Consider the following 20,630-nt stretch of genomic DNA (forward strand, 5'->3'; position numbering starts at 1 on the left):
TTTGTATAGGAAGATGCCGACCGGTTTGACTTCCTATGTCGCCCCCCTCCCCCCATTTTCATCTCTCTTCCCCTTCTCGTCTCGGGCGGTAGGTGGGTGGTTCTTCTTCACCTTCTTATCCCTTCCGACGTGTCTCTCTGATAGAAGCTAGGCTTTCTGTTTTGTTCTTTTTTTGTTGTTGATGGACATGATTACGTAGAAGCTAGGGTTTCTGATTTGTTCTTTTTTTCTCTTTTAGATCTAGTTTGAAGGTGGCGGTTGTGGCGGGTAGGCGGGTTGTTAGTCATTTCCTTAGGCATGGAGTGGACTGGGATGTGGCAGCTACGGATGAAAACCCTATTCCGACTGGTTGAAACGGTGATTATGACACCTAGGAATCGTGTACATTTTGGGCGCATTGTTCTGTTGTCGCCTCCTTTCCTTTGCTCGAGGTCCATACAGTTGGGGGTGGGGTGGGGGGGATCCATAGGTCCCGTTCGGGTGATGGTGACATTTTTGTTGATTGCCCTTCTTGAAGGATTTGTTATGGAACTGGTTGGTAATGTCGAACTTGCAAATTCTGGCTTGCTCGTGTGTGTGTTGAGATGGGTCATGCCATGGTCTTGGTAACTGGCTCGATCTCCAACATGTTCATGGGATCTATATGGCTTCCTTCGTCACATTAATTAAAGTTAGAGCGGCAATAAGATCATACATAATGGTGATGACGACAAGCAGTGAGCCCCCCCTCCCCCCCCCCCCCCCCCCAAGCTCCTCAATGATCAGAATTGCGGATGTCTCTTCATTGGCGCATTTGGCCAACTTTTCGGCAGAGGCCGGTGTGGTTAGTATGTAGCTTTTGTTGGGTCCTGTCGATAATTGTCCACAGACTCTAAGTCAAGGCGAAATGTGATGACCATGACGCTTCTAGGCAACCTCGGCAATGTTTCACACAACAATGTGTGTGTGTGTGGGGGGGGGGGGGGGGGGGGGAGGTCCCAGTTTGTAGCCAGGGTGGCTGGGCTATGTGTGTTATAATCTTGTTAGTTATCCATTTTTATTTTTTAATACAGTACAATTAAAGTCGCTCACATACACGAGCATACAGTCACCCCTATAAATACCCACACACACACTTTATCCCTACGAGCATTTCTGAGAGACTGAGCCGACACATCATCTTGAGATTGACTTAGTCACCACTCACCACAAACGCCTTTATAGTCGACGGACATGTATCGTCCGTCTGAACACACATCTTCGCAAGGCCTGGAATAAACCCCAAAAATACGAGCACAAATGTCAAGTTTAGAACTTATACTTTGATAAACTGGAATACTATTGTACTCCTAACCATCTTATTTGTTTAAGTGTGAAATGCACTTTTGGTTGATTAAAATAAAACGGCCAATGTTTTGCCAGGTTAAAAAAGGTTGCCAGATCATATGCATATCGGTGATTCAGGGTGTAGATGTCACTAATCAGCGGTTTGTCACGTGTAAATTCGTTCGAGCTGGTTTCTTATTCATTTAAAACCACGAATAGTGCGTACTCCCTTCGTCCTACTCCCTCCATTCCATAATGTAATGTGCCTGCGCTTTCTAAGATATAAGTTTGACTATAAATTTAATCGACGAGACCAACAGCGCAGGAGCAAAAAATATACCATTGAATTTGCTATTTCGATATGAATTCAGCGATATAATATTTGCTCCCGCCACAGTCAATCTCGTTGATTAAATTTATGATCAAACTTAGATGTTGGAAAATGCGAGGGCACTATTATATAGGACGGAGGGAGTATTAGGCCCCATCTTATTTTGTGCTAAAGTTTGACCTGTAACTTTAACTAATAAAATGTAAATTATGTGTCACAAAAATTATATTGTTGAAAAGTTCTTTCAAATACAAATCCAAAGGTGTACTTTTTGTATCTTATATTTTTATATTTTTCAGTAATATAGGTGGTCAACATCCGGCACAAAATACAAGAGAAACTAATAAATCCGGACGGAGGTAATACGACAGGACGTATCTAATAAGCTTGTTTTAGCTGACCGGGACATGGTCTCACATGGGACATGCCGATGCATGACGACCTACCCACAGACTCTGCTCTAGAGCATTCATGGCGGCTTCGTACGGAACATTTCTACTGCCACGTACTACATGTCTTTGTCATGGCAACGGCAGCATTTGGGTTCGTACGAGACATGGCATTTCGGTTTCGCCGCTATACGGCAACGGCATGCATGCATGGTCCCGATCGGCATGCTACCTTACGCCGTGGCGGTTCAGGGGTCATCGGTGGTGGCCGCAGGCGGCGCGCGCGTGGCGGGAGGCGACGTGCGGCAGAGCGGGCAGCTCGGCCGCCGCCGGAGCCACTCGTCGACGCACAGCCGGTGGAACGCGTGCTTGCAGCCGGGCAGCCGCCGGAGCTCGTCGCCGTCCGCATACTCCGCCAGGCACACCGCGCACGTCGTGTGCGTCGTGTCCGTGTCGTCGGGCGACGGTTCGGCAGCAGCCATCTGGCCTTCGCCACGTCGCCTGGCCGCCGCCGAGGAGTACACCGTGGTCGTGTACGCGGGCAGGACGGCCTCGTCGATCCCTGCGGCCGCGCACCCGTGGCCGAGCTCGACGTCGTCAACGACGCTCCGCTGTGACAGCGACGGTGGCGCGCGGTGCGCCTGGCGCCTGTTGGAGCAGAGGAAGGTGAGGAGGGAGATGACGAGGAGCGCGGCCACGGAGGCGCCGATCAGCAGCACGGTGGAGCCCGGCATGGTGCCAGCACAGGAGCATATACTACAACCCGGGCGTGCCGCTTCTATGTAGGTATATGATTTGTCCGTGCGTGCGTCGAGCTCGGCCAAGTCACGGTCGAGACGGTCGAGATCAAATCGGATCTCTCGCATCAGCCCCGTACATATAAATACTCACTGCCAAGGAACTATAGTAGCTCGGTCCAAATCCAAATTAACGCGGTCGCTGTAATTGGCAAGCTAATTAGGCATCACGTTATTTGACTACTACATTAGTTAATTACTGGCAGTTTCTCGTCAAAGTGATACTCTCTTACGATTGCTTGTTAGTACATGCGACGATGACTCACGAAGTTAGTATAATGGTGCCTTTTCGTGTAGTTAGCCTGTTGGCTAGCTGCCTTGAGACTTTGGAATTTGCTCGTAGTACTACCCTGTGTGTTGTCTCGTGGAATTTGCTCGTAGCTAAAGAATTTCAGCAGTCAAAAGGGGTTGCCGTGGAATGTTTAGCTCACGTATTGAATGACTCATTATACAAACTTACACACGTGTAGAATTCATCCACGTTCCCCAAAAAAATGAACACATCCACATGACATCTGGACTTCTTTTTTCCGATTTTGTTAAGACTTGAAAAACTGACTGTTGAAAATCCCATTAAAGAGGCTCCATGGAGTTCGAGCTACAAAACGAAATTATGTACTTGACAATATGTATCCATAGTTCCTATTTCCTAAACATACAAATGTGTGTTTATATTATTATCGGAAAGTAAACTGCGACACAATATGTGTTCCCCCCTCCCCAAACAGGATTTTTGGCTAGTTGACATGCTTTTAAATACATTATTTTTACCAAGGTAGGGTATTGTCAGATAATAACATAAAAAGCAAAGTCCTATTGTCTCAATGTATAACTAACCACTATATGAAGTGTCCCCGCAAAAAAGACCACTATATGAAGTGATTTCTTATGTTAACGATCTAGTATCCATCCTTGAAGTTGGATATCGACCAGGATCCTCGTCTGGAATAACTAAAGAGTCAATTTGCATTCCTGTTACGGGTGCAAATGGGTAGCCTTTAGGGTATTCTGTAACCCTATTTAGTTCAACTAAATGAACTACTCCCTCCCTCCGATCCAAATTAACCATCACAGCTTTAGTACAACCTTGCACAGTATACCTTTTGGGTCATAAGGACATCTTCAATGATGAGCGCTTAGTTAGGCGCTTAAAATCAGCATGCACAAGCGTCGGGCGCCAGGAGCTCTGTTTTGTGCGTATTTTTGAAGCGCCCGACTCCTCCCTGAGCATGGATGCCAAGAAACGAACCAGGAATACCCTGAAAACTGCCAAAACAGCTGGGATTTATTCCCTAGCGCCCCATGCTAAGCACCCGCGTTGTAAATGCCCTAACATTGCATCCCTAATCCTGTCGCATCAAACTGCAGTCAAATATCTCATTTACCTAGCTTCATCATTCATAGTATAAACAAATCACTTAAAATGCATGCTTCAACGTCTTAATCGCCTACTTTAGCATCATGTTCCTACATCATTACTAGTAATTCTTTACTATACTATCAGCACACACACATTTCTTTTCAAGCTGTCGCATTTGCATTAGCGAACATGCCACGACACCCTCTTCTTTACTGGTTAAAATTTGCAGGCTGTTTTTCTCAATCAAATCAAAGCAAAAAAGCCGATAGTCATGAAAAATTGAGAGAAAGGTCCCACTGTCCCAGGAATATGAATACAACTGTATATCTCAACAGGGAATCGTGCACGCAGCAAGCAACGCATATGTTGACAGGAAAAGGTAAAAGTTGGAATGCGAGGCTTGGTCATCGTCATTACCATTGTCTTTGTGGTGGACGGCGGAGATTTGATCTGATCGTGAGGTGGCAGTTGGCGCAAATCTTAATACTCGCAGAAAGTTATATATATATATATATATATACGTACGTATGTGCCACGGCCAGGTTGTCCCTGTGACGTACGGTACAGTCTGCAACCATGTCAAGGGACAGCGTGCTGATCGGCGCCTCCATGTTCGTGCTCGTCGTGCTCTCCCTCGTCACCTTCTTCTGCTCCAACCGACGCCGACTGGCGCAGAGCTCGTCGCGGCAGGGCGTTGTCGACATCGAGCTCGGGCACGGCAGGTGCGCCGCCTTGGGGCTCGACGAGGCCGCCCTGGCCGCGTACCCGACGACGGTGTACTCGTCGTCCATCCAGCATCATCAGGCGGCGGCTGCCGTCGAGCGGACTGCGAAGGAGGAGCGGGGGTGCGCGGTGTGCCTGGCGGAGTACGCCGACGGCGATGAGTTGCGGGTGCTGCCCGGCTGTGCGCACGCGTTCCATCGACGGTGCGTCGACCAGTGGCTCCGGCGGCGGCCCAGCTGCCCGCTCTGCCGCACGTCGCCGCAGAGCAGAGCATCACCGGCGCATGCTAACCGTCGTCAGAGCGTCAGCGTGCCGATGTAGCCTGTCGACAGTCGGGACCGTTCCGGCCGTATAGCGGCAAGATGTATCGTACTCAATGCCTCGGACGGAACAATTTGGTGACCATCTACGTGCCGGAAGATGTATAGATTTCCGGAGCCGCCATCTACGTGCCGGAAGATGTATAGAGTACGTAGCTAAGCTAGGTAGGTCGTCATGCATGGCCATGTGATGTGACCATGACTCGTTCCCTCTAAAAAGACACAGCTGCTAAATTGGGAAGCTAGCTCGGACATTCATTCTTGGAGTGGATTGCTAACCGCACAAGCTATCAGAGTTTGGTACGTCAAAAGCTTGTGCGGTTACCGGTTAGCAATCCAGTCCAGAAATGTACTGGACTAACAAGGGAATGTACAGTGGTGTTATTTTATTAGTGCCAAACAGAATCCTCCCGACTCTCGGCAGGCAAAAGATTAACCTAGGGAATCTACAATAATATTATTTTATTAGTGCCGAATAGAATTGTCAGAAAAAAAGTTCTTCCCTTAATTAAGAGACTATCTTTAATAACAATTGCCTCATCATATATTTTGAGATATTTGGTTATTAAAGATAACAACTAAGAAATAACAGTAGCACAATATTTTTTTATCGTCTCTCTAGATTACGTGGCGGTCTAAAGATAAGACTGCATTATCCATCACTACACAACCGTAATATGGATTATATAGGAAACATGTTCCTGTTGTGATTCGTCCGAATTAGCGGCATAGCACCTAGACAACCGGTCCGCCCCTGCATACACTTGGGCTGGCCTAACTAGGTTCTTCCGGTTATGGGATCGGCTCTAGAACCTTCCCAAATGGGATTTTTTTTTTGTGTTTTTACTTTTGTTTTTCTTCTTCCTTTTGTTTTCTTTCTATTTACATTTTTTCTTTATTATTTATTTTTCGTACATCTTTCCAATTTGTATTTTCAGGAAATCATGAAGATTTTTAAATCATGAATATTTTTTCGAATTCATGAATTTTATTCCAATTTTGAACATTTTTAAAATTCAGGAACATTTTTAAAGTTGTGGAATTTTTTGAATTTGTGAACATTTTTTGGAAACTCGTGATCAATTTTTCGAGTCATGAACAGTTTTGAATATAGTATGGACATTTTTTGAAATTTGGGGGCATTTTTTAAATGCATGAATATTTTTTGAAATTTTTGCGAAGCTTTTATTAAATTTCCATGAATATTTTTCAAACATTTTTCCAATTCATAAACATTTTATGAATACGTAAACATTCTTTCCAAAATCATGAACATTTCCTTTTTTTTCCCAAACATTTGTTTGAAATCATGGACATCTTTTAATCCTTGAACATTTTTCTAGAATCATGAACATTTTTTAACTCATGAATACATTATGATTTCTCGATTTTTTAAAAAGTCACAATTGTTTTGAACCGGATTATTTTTAAAAAGAAAAAAACAGAAAGAATAAAATAAAAAAGAAAAAATGAAACGATAAAACTGGGGGCATCAAGCCCCGCACGTGGGTACGACTAGGTCGCTTCTGCGGGCCGAATAGCAACGTACTCCCCCGACGCCTCTCTCTATAGCCCCGCCCCCATAATGATGCTTGGTGGGTTTAACTGATATTGGTACTGATGAAACAACATGCACATCCTATATTTGGGATCGGAGTGTGTATTTTCTAGGGCATTCAATTGGACAAAGTCCTGCACGAAGGTGTTTAAAAAAGAGCATCTGTAGCTCGTTTCCTAAATAAAAAAATCGACCACTAGATGCTCGAAAATGATGTGTACTAAACGAACCTTAAAAACAAGACGTGTACTAACCAATGTTTAATGTGCCAAACATATGCCTTTTTAGCGCCAAATCAGATATACGATTGAGTGGGTTCTGTGTTTACCACTTAATAATCAGCATGACTTATTTTTAGTGGGTTAATCGGGGTGTGAACATTGCAGATTTCACTGAATGGTGTGCATAAATGAAGTCAGGCAGTAGTAAAATCACGCAACAGAGTTTGAACTAAAATTACGACAATGTCATACCCTCGATGCGACTATAGCTCCCACGTGTCGAGGCACGACTTAGAGACATAATCGCATTGAAGGCATATGTCGCAAGTTAGGCAATCTTCACAACATCCCATGTAATATACATAATAAAGAGGAGATAACATAGTTGGCTTACACTCGCCACGTCAATCAAGTACATAAATAATATTACATCATCCAAACACTCATGGCCCGACTACGGCGCCAAAATAAAAGAGAACCCAACATGCGACAACGGTCCCGTTCACCCCCAACTGGGCACCACTACTGATCATCGGGAAAGGAAACATAGTAACGTTGAGAGTCCTCGTCGAACTCCCACTTGAGCTCATACGCGTCTCCTGGAGCGGAATCATCAGTCCCTGCATCTGGTGTAGTAGTAATCTGTGAGCCACAGGGACTCAGCAATCTCGCATCCTCGCGATCAAGACTATTTAAGCTTATAGGTATGGCAAGGTAAAAATAAGTGGAGCTGCAGCAAGCGACTAGCATATATGGTGGCTAACTTATTCGCAAAAAAGAGCGAGAAGAGGAGGCAAAGCACGAGCGAGAAACTAGAGAGCAACCTGCGCAAACATTACTCCAACACCGTGTCCACTTTCCGGACTCCGCCGAGAAGAGGCCATCACGGTAACACACTCAGTTGATTCATTTTAATTAATTAAGGTTCAAGTTATCTACAACCGGATATTAATAAATTTCCATCTGCCCATAACCGCGGGCACAGCTTTTGAAAGTTCAAATCCCTGCAGGGGAGTCCCAACTTAGCCCATGACAAGCTCCCACGGTCAACGAAGGAATAGACCTCCTCCCAAGACGTTCCGATCAGACTCGGTATCTCGGTAATTCAAGACACTTCGACAGGTTAAAACAAGACCAGCAACACCGCCCGAATGTGCCGACAAATCCCGATAGGAGCTGCACATATCTTTCTCAGGGCACACTCAGATTGTCCTAGGTACGGGTAGGCCAGCCCAGAGTTGCCCCTGGTGGCCACCGGTAGCTGACAGGTGGACCAACACTCAAAGGAGCACTGGCCCGGGGGGGGTTAAAATAAAGATGACCCTTGAGTCTGCAGAACCCAAGGGAAAGAAAAGGCTAGGTGGCAAATGGTAAAACCAATGTTGGGCATTGCTGGAAAAAATTTAATCAAGGCGAAATATCAAGGGGTTCCCATTATAACCCAACCACGTAAGGAACGCAAAATCCGGGAACATAACACCGATATGACGGAAACTAGGGCGGCAAGAGTGGAACAAAACACTAGACGAGAGGCCGAGCCTTCCACCCTTTACCAAGTATATAGATGCATTAAGATAACATGGCAATATAATGATATCCCAACAAGTAAATAAAAGATGTTCCAACAGGGAACGACCTCCAATCTTCACCTGCAACTAGCAACGCTATAAGAGGGGCTGAGCAAAGCGGTAACATAGCCAATCAACGGTTTGCTAGGACAAAGGTGGGTTAGAGGTTTGACATGGCAATTTGGGAGGCTTGCAATCAAGTGGTAGGCATCGTAGCAATGGCATAGCAAAAGAGCGAGCAAACTAGCATAGCAAAGATAGTAGTGATTTCGAGGGTATGATCATCTTGCCTGCACAGTTGTCAGAGTTGACTGGATCCTCGAAAGCAAACTCAACGGGCTCCTCGTTAGCAAACTCGTCTCCCGGCTCTACCCAAACAAGACAAACAAGCAACAAGGATACAATCAACCACGTGCAAGACCAAGCAATATGATGAAATGATGATATGCTATGCAGAATGCGATGCGGGGTGCAAAATGCAAGATATGACAGAAAATGCATGAACCTGGCCTCAACTTGGAAAACCAAGTGTGCCACTGGAAAGATGAGATGAAATCGCTTAAAAATGATATAAAGAACGCCGGAATTGGAGTTACGGTTTAGAAATGGCAAGCGATTCAAAAATGACACCGGTCTGCGATTTACAGCAAGTAGGCATCTAAATGCAAGAAATGAACATGCTACAGCACCCAAACCTGACAACAAAATACATGGCAGGGATGCACACAAGATTCTTAACAAAAGTCTAGCACTGAGCTACGGCCAATTCATCCATTAACAGGTTCAAACAAGCATGGCAAAAATGCATATGGCAAACATATCTCAGACTTAGTGAAATTAACACTTGTCTGGAATTTCAGATCAGGTAGCCCTCTTCGGAGCAACAAAACTACATGCTACAGGATATGAACATGGCAAAGTAAAGCATGGCATGGAGCTACTCAAAGAGCTTAACAAAAGTCCCTTAGTGACTTTGAGCCAAAAGGGATCAGAAAATACAATTGCAAGTATGTGAACATAGCAAAAACACAATCAGTTTTCAGACTTGGTGAAAACTGACACATGCTGAAATATAACTCAAGTAGGCATGTTTACGAGCTCGATGCACTCACTAAGGTGCAAGTCATGGCAAGACAAGCATACTCCCATAAAGAAGGCACAAAATGCAAGCTAGACATGGCAAGAACAATAGCATATCATGCACGGATCAACTACAACATCACCGGCAAAATTGCAAACAAGTTGACAATCTGCCAAGATTCACAAAGTAGCAAAAGTAGAGCTTGATTGACTCAAGCTAGGGTGCTCCATAATTGCAAACAAAGACATGGATGGATAGAGCACTAGAATATTAATAAAACTCCCTTACTTATCATTTTCAAAAGAGGCACGGATCACTAGGAAACAACAAGAACATATGGCATCATGAGATAAACAGCTCCACGACTTAGTGAAATTACTAAGTCCCTGAAAACAGAATTAGCAAGTGCACCACTTTGCAAGCTTGCACAAGTCACCACACACATTCTAAAAATATATGGGTTGCACCTCTGGAAAGATGACAAAACCCTTAACAAAACATATGTAGAACTCATGGGCATAGCATGCACATATTAATCATGGCAAAAATGACAAAAGTGCTAAACGGAGTAGCAGATCTGACAATTAACTCAAGTAGCCCTCTTCTAACAGCATTTCGGACATCAAGATGAGCTCAGATGAAAATGATGCAATGGAATGAATTGATGTACTCTCTGAGATCAACATTTTGATATGCTATATGCATGAATCGGAGCTACAGAGCAAAGTTACAGGGCCATGAACATGGGCATATGAACTAAAAATATCTGGGACTTAGACGAAAATGACCTAGGGTTTTTGGATCTAGATCTCGCGCACAGAAATCGAGGCGGGGCCGGGCCCTGTAGGCCGGCGGGGAAGGAGCTCGCCGGAGCCGGTGTTGACGGCGGGAGGCGGCGGGGCGAGGCCGGTGGCCGGGCGAGGCGGCGGCGGCGGCTGGGCGAGGCGGCGGCGCGGGGCGCGGCGCGAGGCGGCGGCGCGCGCGAGGAGGCGGGGAGGCGGGCGCGGCCCGGTTGGAGCGGGGAGGGGGCCGGCGGGCCTCGGCGGCGGCGCGGGCGAGAGCCGCCACGTGGCAGCGCGCTAGTGGGCGCGGGCGCCGGCGGACATTGTCCGGCCTGCTCCGGACACGTCCGGCGGCGGCGGCGGTGGATCTAGGGTTAAGGGGGAGAGTGGAACCGCGAATTTGAAGGAGGGGGTCTATATATAGGTATAGAGGGAGCTAGGGGAGTTCAAATGAGGTGTGGTTTTCGGCCACGCGATCGTGATCGAACGCTCTAGATGATGGAGAAAAGCTAGGTGGGTTTTGGGCCAAATTGGAGGGGTGTTGGGCTGCAACACACACGAGGCCTTTTCGGTCCCTCGGTTAACCGTTGGAGTATCAAACGAAGTCCAAATGATACGACACTTGACAGGCGGTCTACCGGTAGTAAACCAAGGCCGCTTGGTAAGTATCGGTCCAATCCGGAAATGTTTAATCCCCACACACAAATTCAGTTCCTTCCCGCGTTGGCTGGCCGCCGACCAGAATCCTCTCCGCCCAAAAACAATTAGTAAAGGAGTCAATGTGCATTTCTGTCAGATCAAGTTAGGGGCAAAGATATCTCGTGCAGGCTCTTTCTTTTTCTACAAATAAATTAATCAAAGCTAAAAGGTCGACATCGTCGGAAAATTATCCATAAAAAGGTCCGGGAACAAAAACACTGTATGTCTCAACAGGAATAGTTCAAGCAGAAGGCAAAGAATTTGTTGACCAAGAAACGGCAAAGAAGACGTGTTGGTAGATTTGGTCATTGGCGCGTTAATTATAGTTCGGGGCTAATTCGTTGACAGTGTTGACACGCGGGCAAAAGTAGACTATATATATGTGGTGGCACGGTGAGGTTGCCACTGCGACGGTGTGATCACCATGTCTAGAGACACCGTGCTGATCTGCGCCTCCGTGGCCGCGCTCCTCGTGCTCTCCGTCTTCACCTTCCTCTGCTCCAGCCGGCGGCGCCAGGGACACGGCTCCTCATCGTCGTCGCACCCGAGCGTCGACATCGAGCTCGGCTGCCGGTGCGCCACCGCGGGTATCGACGAGGCCGAGCTGGCCGCGTATCCGACGTCGGTGTACTCCTCGCCAGGACGCGTCGACGACGTCCAGCCTGCCGCCGTGCCTTCGGCCGACAACAGCGATCGGGCGCCGGACAACACGACGTGCGCGGTGTGCCTGGCGGAGTACGCGGACGGCGACGAGCTCCGGCAGCTGCCAGGGTGCCGGCACGCGTTCCACCGGAGGTGCGTCGACGAGTGGCTGCGCCGGCGGCCCAGCTGCCCGCTCTGCCGCACGTCCCCGCAGTCCACCGCCGCGAAGAATTCCTGAACCGCGCGTCACAGATAGCGTCAGCGTGCGCTAGATAGGTCGCCTGTGGTGTCGGGGCCACTTCGTCCGGCGGCAACAGATGATGTTTGCTCGCAGACATAGCAGAGCAGAGTAGTAGGAGTATATCGTTTTGGCCATGTGACAATTCGTGTCTGTTTCCATGAAAAGACAAAGATAGAGATATAGCTTGCACATTCATGCTCTTTCGACAGATTACAGCGACTTTGGCTACGTCTACTGTACTTCTTCCTTGTCCAAACACTGTATATATACGGATTTTTTGTTTCACTCTGTACCGGCGCATTTCCTATCCGGCGCGCCAGTTACTTTGATGAAAGAAGTCCATTTTTCATCCCCAAATGTAGCCTGAGAGACAAATATCCCCTGAACTCAAATTTGATATCCAAATCATTAAGACTGGTCATAGTGGGGAGTAACTTATACTAGTGTCATGCATATGACACTAGTCTAACTTACTACCTCCATAGTGCAAAATAACTAAGTAGTAATGTCATAGATGGTTTCATTTATTAGCTCATAGACTCATTTTGTCTCGGAAAACGCTATGTTACAGTAACATATTATGTTATCACAAACACCTATTTCCTTATTAAATACTTGCCACATAAGCAAAATTATCTTGGGATGTGTTAAGTTACTAACTAAGTTACTCCCACTATGGCTAGCCTAAAACCGAGTAAATCTCCCCCTCAGATGGTTTTGCTTCAATTTTAGGCGGTTTTGGGGTCAGAAGTGTGACGTGGCATGGTATTTGGGTGTGCAGACATAGATAGTTAGCTTGCCTGCTCGTGATGCACGTCGTCTGCCATGGCGCCGCCTCCTGTTTGCGCCGTCGTTCCTGCCATTCCTCTCACACTACACGCTCCTCGAGGGCGCGGCGACGACGGCAATCTTCATGGTCTACGAATAGATCGACGTGCGGTGGGACGGGCTTCCGGCGCCCCCGATACTTTGCCACCCGTTGTTCCTCTCCCGCCGGCTGTCGCTCCGGTCTATGGCCGCGGCTGGGCGGCTCATCCTCGTCGTGGGGTTCCTGCAGCCGCTCGTATTGGACCCGGCCGCCATGACCGTGCCGTGCCGAATGGCAGACTCGCGGGTTCTACTTGCTTGGCGAAAGACCCTCTCCGCTGCGGGACGGGGCGGTTCATCCGAGACGCCGCAGATGCCGTCTGCTCGGGCGGAAGACCTATATGGTAGCCTACGCGGCAGCTACCGGAACCGCGGCACAACATCATGGAGTAGAAACTCGGGGTCGATGGGCTTGCCAGGGAGGCGTCAGTAGCACCGTGAACACCAGAGGGATCTCAAAGGGAGGCAGTAGAGGCGTCAGGGCTCCTCAGAGCTAGGGAATCAGGCGCGCCGGCGGCAGATCCGAAACGAGGAAGACGACGTTCCCGCTGTAATTCAGGGGGCGACTCGCACAAGTTACTTTGCCAAAGTAGGCGAAGGAGGCATGGCGAAGATTCTTGACATGGCAGTGTGGCTCAAGGTGGCCGGTGCACGCGTGGGCGGCAACGGCAGCGGCGCTGGCTGCAGAACGAGCGCGTGTGGGGCACGCGATTCCCATCGCGAGAGGGTGTGAGAAGGGTGGGGGAATGGGAAGGAGGGGCTGGGGCATCTGGGGCGATGCTGTAGCACCTCGGTGGGGAGCATCAAGGGGCATGGCTGTCGATGAACGACATAGAGGAGAGATGGAGGGAGGAGGAAGACGACGTCTTCTCCCAAAACCATCAAAATTATAACAAAACCGCTCTAGGGTCAGATTTATCCGGTTTTGAGAATTTCAGGGTTAAAATCATACCAAAATAGACTTGGAGGGAGGGGGGTGTTTGTCCATTGAGGCACATTCAAGGGTGAAAAATGAACTTCTTTCTACTTTGATATATTCAAACGGGCGCACACCCCCTCTACACTGGGCCGGCCCATCTTATACTATTTTTTCATTCTGCAAAACCTTCAAAAATGAGTGTAGTAGGGTGTGTACAACCACGATAACCAACTAGGCAACTTTCCTGTTGTGCCTAGTTACCTTCTTTATTTTTCTTCACGTAAGCAACGCAAACTCTTTTTTGGCAGGTTTTCTTCTGTTTTTCTTACATTTTATATTTTATTATTTTTTAAATTCCCTAAACTTTTTTTCAAAACTGATGAACTTTTTTTCAAAACAGATGAACTTACTTTGAAATTTGGTGAACTTTTCTTCATAATCAATGAATGTTTTTTTAAATCAATAAAAAAATACAATTTTGTGAACTTCTTTTCAAAATTGATGAAATTTTTCAAGACCGGTGAACTTTTTCTAAAATCATATTTTTTTTCAAATTCGTGAGTTTTTCTCAAAAATTCATGAATTGAACTTTTTTCTCAAAATTAATTAAGATTTTTAAAATTAATGAAATTTTAAAATCTGAACTATGTCAAATCCACGAATTTTTTGTCCAAAATTCATATTTTTTATGAATTTATCTAATTAATTATTTTTACAAAAACTCAATTGGTCAACATTTAACATGCAAGTGTCGACCGAACGATGGGATCGAAAGAGAGACGTGCGATCCGAGTGACAGGGCAGGCCATTTTTGTTGGGCCAGCCCAGGCGAGTTAGCGGCAGGAAAGAAATGTGGCGCTAAAGGCGCCATACAAGAGCTCCACCATGTGAGGTTCGTCGCCGGCTGCTCGCGGTGATGGGAAGTTATTTTTTCTGTCTTGCATGTTCTGCATTGCAAAAACTGCAGTTCTTATGTCCTTATCTAAATAAAGTCATTATCTCTACTACTTAAAAAGAACGTAACGTTTCCATTTCACCTCTTCTCATCATCCATTCGTCCAACCATCCATTTATATGATAATCAATCACCTTAATTTGCTTACCTTCTGAACCAATTCCATTTTAATTTACCTACCAAACTTCTAATCAAAATATAAGCTAATTCATGGTGAGAATTTGATGAACATTTATTTACACAATCACATTATTATTGACAGGTAAATCACAAGCTAACGTATTAAAATATTTATACCCCGTTGCAACGCACAGGCATTGTTCTAGTTTTGTTGAAAAATAGAGGTGGAAATTTTTGTATTTCGTATGTACATGTTCCTGTGGCTCAGATAAGTATAGTTATTTATATCGCGACAACTATAGATAGTTCCTTGTTCCCCATTAACAAAACATCCCCTTTTTCCCAATGATCCAATGGTGGAAACCGTTCTTCGTAATTTTCTTGGCAACTAATCCACAACATATACCATATTGTAATAGATATTGCTTCCTATTACCCAACATGGGTAATCCACCACATTTGTTTCTCCGACAATTGGAGTAGTTCCTCTAGAGTGGCAGACCTCTATCTATCTACCAAAGTAGCAGACTCTATGGTTGCAATTAGGTTGAGCTTCTGTGAGATATAAATTGTTGCTAGGCATTAAAATTGAAGGATCACAAATAGGGGCATCCACTAAATGCGAGTATGTTTTGGCTTCCAAGGGTAGTTTCTAGAAGGATAATATCATAAGTGCATGCCAACATATTTTAAATTTTTGCTTGGGATCTTTAATTGACACACACTAATTTCCAAACCGAGTTCGAAGAGCACTGCACGTCGTACCTCCAAACTGGTGATGCCACTTGAGGTGGTAAGCTACAGGCAAACAACAGTTCTTCATACAACTCCAGAAATTAAGTCACCGAAACCTTTGTTATTTAGAGGAATTTGCAGTATGCGTAACATTATATGTAAAGTCTCATCCAATCTTTATCCCAATCACTAGTACCTGGATAAATAAGATCAATCACACATAGGAATTGCTCCTCGCTGTGGAGAGATAACATTGTGCTTTGTGCTCGATGGGATCCAAGGGTCCTTCCTCCAAGAGTTTGATATCCGCTCCATTTCTTACACACCGAGTAGTTCCACTTTTAAACGTGCTAGTCCTGCCAATTTTTGTTTTTTGAAAAGGGGGTTAATCCCCGGCCTCTGCATCAGAACAATGCATGTGTCTATATTATTAATAATCCAGGTGTTCAACAAAAGTCTTCAGGTCTCAAAACAAGACGGAAAAAAAGGCTCACTAAGAGCTAACAAAATACAGGAAAGCCACAACCGGTCGGCATTAAAAAAGATAGGAACACTAAATGCCTATCCTATTACATGACCGCCATCCAAACCGGTTGAAGATAGCCCGTGCTACCGTCTCCCATCGGATAGATTCAGTAACCAAACGCTCCCTGGCCTCCGTCGGAGTGAGTAGCAACCACATACGGATCAGTGCAGTGGCTCGAAACATAACCTGCAAGAAATGAATTTTTGTTGTTCTGTTAAAAACCAAATCGTTTCTGCAGTTCCCTTCTGTGTAGTGGCTCGGAACATAACCTGCGAGTCCTGCCAAATTGATTTGCCACCTGAAGCCCTTGGGCTAGCTTTCAGTCTGTCCCCTTCTGGGTAGTATTTAACTTTCAGTATCTCATCACACAATGAGTTACAATAGGTCAGTAATATCCAACACGGGTTTGACAACAAGGTTAAATTAAAAGAGTGGAGATACATTGAATCCAACACGGGTTTGACAACAAGGTTAAACTAAAAGAGTGGAGATACATTGAATCCATCCCTCCAATTATATTTAGGCGTCGCAAACTTCCACCGGTTGAACCAATGATATTTCTACTTTTTCATCATCTCCCCACCAAAACTGTTATGTAACATAAGTCACGTCCTTGCGTACCCCTTTCAGAAGTTTGAAGATCGACATGGCACACACAAGGATGCTTTGACAACAACTTTCAACACGATCTCCTTCCCCGATAGTGATAGTTGTTTTTACATACATCCTAATAATATTTAACAAATCGTCTGCCCCAGTTTACCCCAGAAGGGCCATTAGCTCCAAATACTAATAGATCTTGAATATCAACAAGGAACTCAATATAAATATTCGCTCTAACACCACCATGGGTACTCAGACACAAGAAAAATATCAGATTTTGTTGACATTACCAGTTTTCTAGAATTTGTGCAATATGTATCTAACACTTGCTATTTTTAAGTTGCATCAGTCAAATTTGCATTCATAAGAATCACGGAATCGTCAAAAAGTAATGGATGTCAAACTAGGTTGCATTTATGTACACCCTCTTCTTCCAAGCCTTTTTGCACACAAGGTCATCAACTTGGTCTAGCGATAATATTGTGCTTGGGTTCCTAGACCGGGGTGACCCCCCCCCCCCCCCCCCAATTGTTCAATGTCCCCGGGGTGATCAATCTCCAGCTATCCAGCATATGCGTCGATCTACTATTACCTTATTAACCTAAAATTTATTCCTCTACGGATCTTTGCAAGTACTTTAGTGGATTGATTTCTCGTTGTTGTAATATCCCTTTGTTTAGGGTGCAATTTGTATCTCCGGGTATATTTATCCTATATATGGTTGGATTCAGTGTTCTATCAATATAGACCAAAATTGTTTTAGAAACTAAAGATATCATTAGCCTACCACCGTCAATGTTTGCAATTTAATGAGTGTATATCTATTAATGTCGTTAAGCTCCTTCATTATCAACACATTTAGAAACATTATAACCGAACACTTTTCCGGCCATCCCAGGCTATCTGCGTTTGAGACCGTTGGATCATCACTTGTACGCATTTTTGGCCGTCCGACTGGCTTTTAATCCCGCGTGGGCCGCTGTCCGTACTGGGACGCTACTCCGGTGACAATTTTGGGCCACTGATGTTATTTTGGGCCTACTTGGCCAACTTCCCATCCTCTACACGACCCTTATCCGTAGCGAGAGGAAAAGAACAGGCCGCGAGTTTGCCTAAAAAAAGAGGAAAAGAACAGGCCTCTACATGACCCTTATTATGTTGGCTCGGCCGCAACCCTGGTATGGTGATGTGCGGTGGACATGAATGAAGACCCGCATAGCGACCGCGAGCCAAGCTTGGCGATGCGATCACGCGGCCTTGCCTGTCACGCAGACGCAGCGAACCATGCGACCAAGCAGGTTCTAGCCTCCTATGCAGGTAGATGCGATCAGGCGAAGCGGTGGTGGACTGTTCGTGAGCCATACCAGTGAAACGGATTTGCCGGGATTGAAGGAGGCAATCAATTGTCAGTTCAATGGAGAATTCATCGCGGGTGATGTGCGCCACTCGCCGACGGCAATTAATGGAGGTGTGTATATATACTTCGTCTCCCGACGCTCCCCCTTTCCTGTATGATTTGATTGTGTCGCCGGTCTGTTCCCTGGTCAAGTTCGATGGTGGTGCATCAATTAGTGGCCTGATTCCCTATGTTCTCCTTACTTCGTATAAGCCTATTTATATTCTTTGGTTCATTATATGTAATTTCTCTACTTAGATTTTGAATTCTTGATTCCTCATGCCTTTCCTGGTCCTGACACTCGACGACTTTCCCGGCCTCCATTGGCTTTGCAGCTTGGATTCACTCCAAGGCTGCAAGCTGGCATCATCTGCTCCAACATTGTTGTCTACCGCCGGCACACTCCTTTTTGCCTACGATATCCTTCTCTATGTGCAACAGACGGTGGTTCTGGTTGCATCCTCAAACAAGGTCAGTCCGTTGTTGCTTGATTTACTTCTGGATTGATTTAAAACTGGGATAATAGGTTTCTTGATTTGTCCCACGACAACCTTTTTTCTGTCAGGTGAGAATCTCACATCACTTCTGAATTTCTGATCAATGATTGAGACTAAGCTTAATTATGTTCGATCTAAAAAGATAGGAAGATTCTTACTTTTCATAATGTTTTGGCAGTGTGATGAACAAGGCATTATAATTTTTCCTACTCTACTTGGCATATACATCAACTTCTCCTTGATTCACCATTTTCTTGATGTGGAGTATAATATCATGCACGAGGCTATATCTTGCCGTACTAATTCCAGTCGAGATTTGATTATATTACTGCAGGGTGTTGGATTCAATGGCTCAAAAGTCCTTACTGTTTTCTTCGGATCCTCTATCTGCCAATAGCCTGTCAGCCATGAGACCAACTGTGGGTGGTTTACGTCTGTGGAAAAAATTATAGGGCTCTAGAAGAATTGTTTCAGGGTGTTATGTGAGCAGAAGGAAACTCGGCGACCTTCTTGATGGTAATTGTGAACAAACCTTATAAGGTATATTTCCTTCTTAATTATTTATCCTGACTTTATATATACACAAAAAGTGTAATATCTTGTTGCTTTTTTTTGCAGGAAGATATCTTGTTGCATAACTTGCATAAGTTTGGGACAATCTGAAACTTGAGGTGCCTTTTCTACTTTCCTATCTATAGCAGAACAAATAGCTGAAACTATAAGCAAAAAAGGATTCTCACAACAGAAATCATTAACTATGTAGTGACAGAATTATATTTTTCTTCCAAATTTATCAAATTACTTTCCTCTCTGCCCCAGTGTTTTTTTTCTATAGGCTTTCCAACTAATGGTTGATTAGGGGTAAGGAATCCCACTGCCAATAATTATATGTTTGGTCCATATCTTTTACCTCGTGTAAGGTTGAAAATCTGCAGGTAGCATTGGTTGATGAAACAGACTTGCACTCACCAACTGTCTTATCAAATGTCGTGCCATATACTCAAAATTTGTGTCATGTGAATTATCTGAATATGGAGTAAAGTTATCTGAATATATATGGAGTGAAGTATTTGTGGTGAGTTACTATGAATATACATGGTGTGAAGACTAAGAATCATCCTAAAATTTTGCGTTCATAATTTAGGAATACCCCCTAAACTGGTATATTGTTTGGATTGTTGATTCTTCAAGAGGTGTTAATATGTGCTATTAAGAAAATATATTATAGCTCTGTAAATGCTTAAATACAAGAAAAATTAGTAGGGAAATACTATAATGGTGTGCTTTTTTACAAATGGTAAGTTGGAGCATGTTGCGAGGCCGTATGCACCTGGAGTTAAAGGCTAACAAGGTGGCGGGTAGGATGCATAACAAAAATCGAACATTTATCCATGGACAGTCCTAACTAAATACCCACAAGGCTCGAACCGACTTTGCACTATTTCGCTCAGTATCAACTAATTTTATATGTTTAATTACTGAGATATTTAATCGCCCACAAAAAATAATTACTGGAGATATTTATTGGTCTTAATGCAAATTTACTTTTATGGTTCATGTCTTAATATATTTATAGAAATTCTTATCATTTTATAGAAAAAACCGACGGGCGCGGCAACGCGTGCCACTATGGTCTAGTTTATCTGAGAAATATGGCATCATGCATGGATCGATGCATCATGCATGCACATATCTTAGAATATATTTTCATAAATGCTTGCACAATAATTTTGCAGATATCAGAATATGATGAGTAAAAAAAATGGATGCAAATTTTGTTATAAATGCACGTACATTAATTTTCACACATATGGTATGTTATATCTGAGAATATATGTTATAAATGCCTATATATTGCACCTCTACTGGCGTGGTGAAAGATGTAACCTTAATAATAATCATATTAATGAAATATAAGGAGGCACTTTAAGCGGTCAAAAGAAATCTGAGAATAATAACATGGGAGTAAATGATGGATGTGCAATGCCATATATT

At 44.7% G+C, this 20,630-nt stretch overlaps 3 protein-coding genes across 3 annotated transcripts; 2 read left to right on the forward strand and 1 right to left on the reverse strand.

Annotated features, from left to right (window-relative positions):
• Nucleotides 1-1,901: 1,901 nt before the first annotated feature.
• On the reverse strand, nt 1,902-2,860 carry LOC147967756 (E3 ubiquitin-protein ligase Os03g0188200-like). The gene has a single exon (XM_087522538.1). The coding sequence runs from the start codon at nt 2,757-2,759 to the stop codon at nt 2,274-2,276; it is 486 nt and encodes a 161-aa protein (XP_087378664.1). The 5' UTR covers nt 2,760-2,860; the 3' UTR covers nt 1,902-2,273.
• A 1,892-nt stretch (nt 2,861-4,752) lies between these two features.
• Nucleotides 4,753-5,314, forward strand: LOC147967757 (RING-H2 finger protein ATL70-like). Its single transcript, XM_087522540.1, has one exon. It carries the CDS (start codon nt 4,759-4,761, stop codon nt 5,224-5,226), a length of 468 nt encoding a protein of 155 aa, XP_087378666.1. The 5' UTR covers nt 4,753-4,758; the 3' UTR covers nt 5,227-5,314.
• Nucleotides 5,315-11,526: 6,212 nt separating this feature from the next.
• LOC147967758 (E3 ubiquitin-protein ligase Os03g0188200-like) lies at nt 11,527-12,302 on the forward strand. The gene has a single exon (XM_087522541.1). It carries the CDS (start codon nt 11,559-11,561, stop codon nt 12,012-12,014), a length of 456 nt encoding a protein of 151 aa, XP_087378667.1. The 5' UTR covers nt 11,527-11,558; the 3' UTR covers nt 12,015-12,302.
• Nucleotides 12,303-20,630: the final 8,328 nt, after the last annotated feature.

This window comes from Triticum urartu, chromosome 5A, assembly GCF_056163025.1.
Source record: "Triticum urartu cultivar PI428250 chromosome 5A, HENAU_Tu73, whole genome shotgun sequence".
Classification (NCBI taxonomy): Eukaryota; Viridiplantae; Streptophyta; class Magnoliopsida; order Poales; family Poaceae; genus Triticum; species Triticum urartu.

Bases quoted from the DNA above. Each gene is read 5' to 3' on its own strand.
- LOC147967756 (XM_087522538.1), bottom strand. From the start codon at position 2,759: ATGCCGGGCTCCACCGTGCTGCTGATCGGCGCCTCCGTGGCCGCGCTC.
- LOC147967757 (XM_087522540.1), top strand. From the start codon at position 4,759: ATGTCAAGGGACAGCGTGCTGATCGGCGCCTCCATGTTCGTGCTCGTC.
- LOC147967758 (XM_087522541.1), top strand. From the start codon at position 11,559: ATGTCTAGAGACACCGTGCTGATCTGCGCCTCCGTGGCCGCGCTCCTC.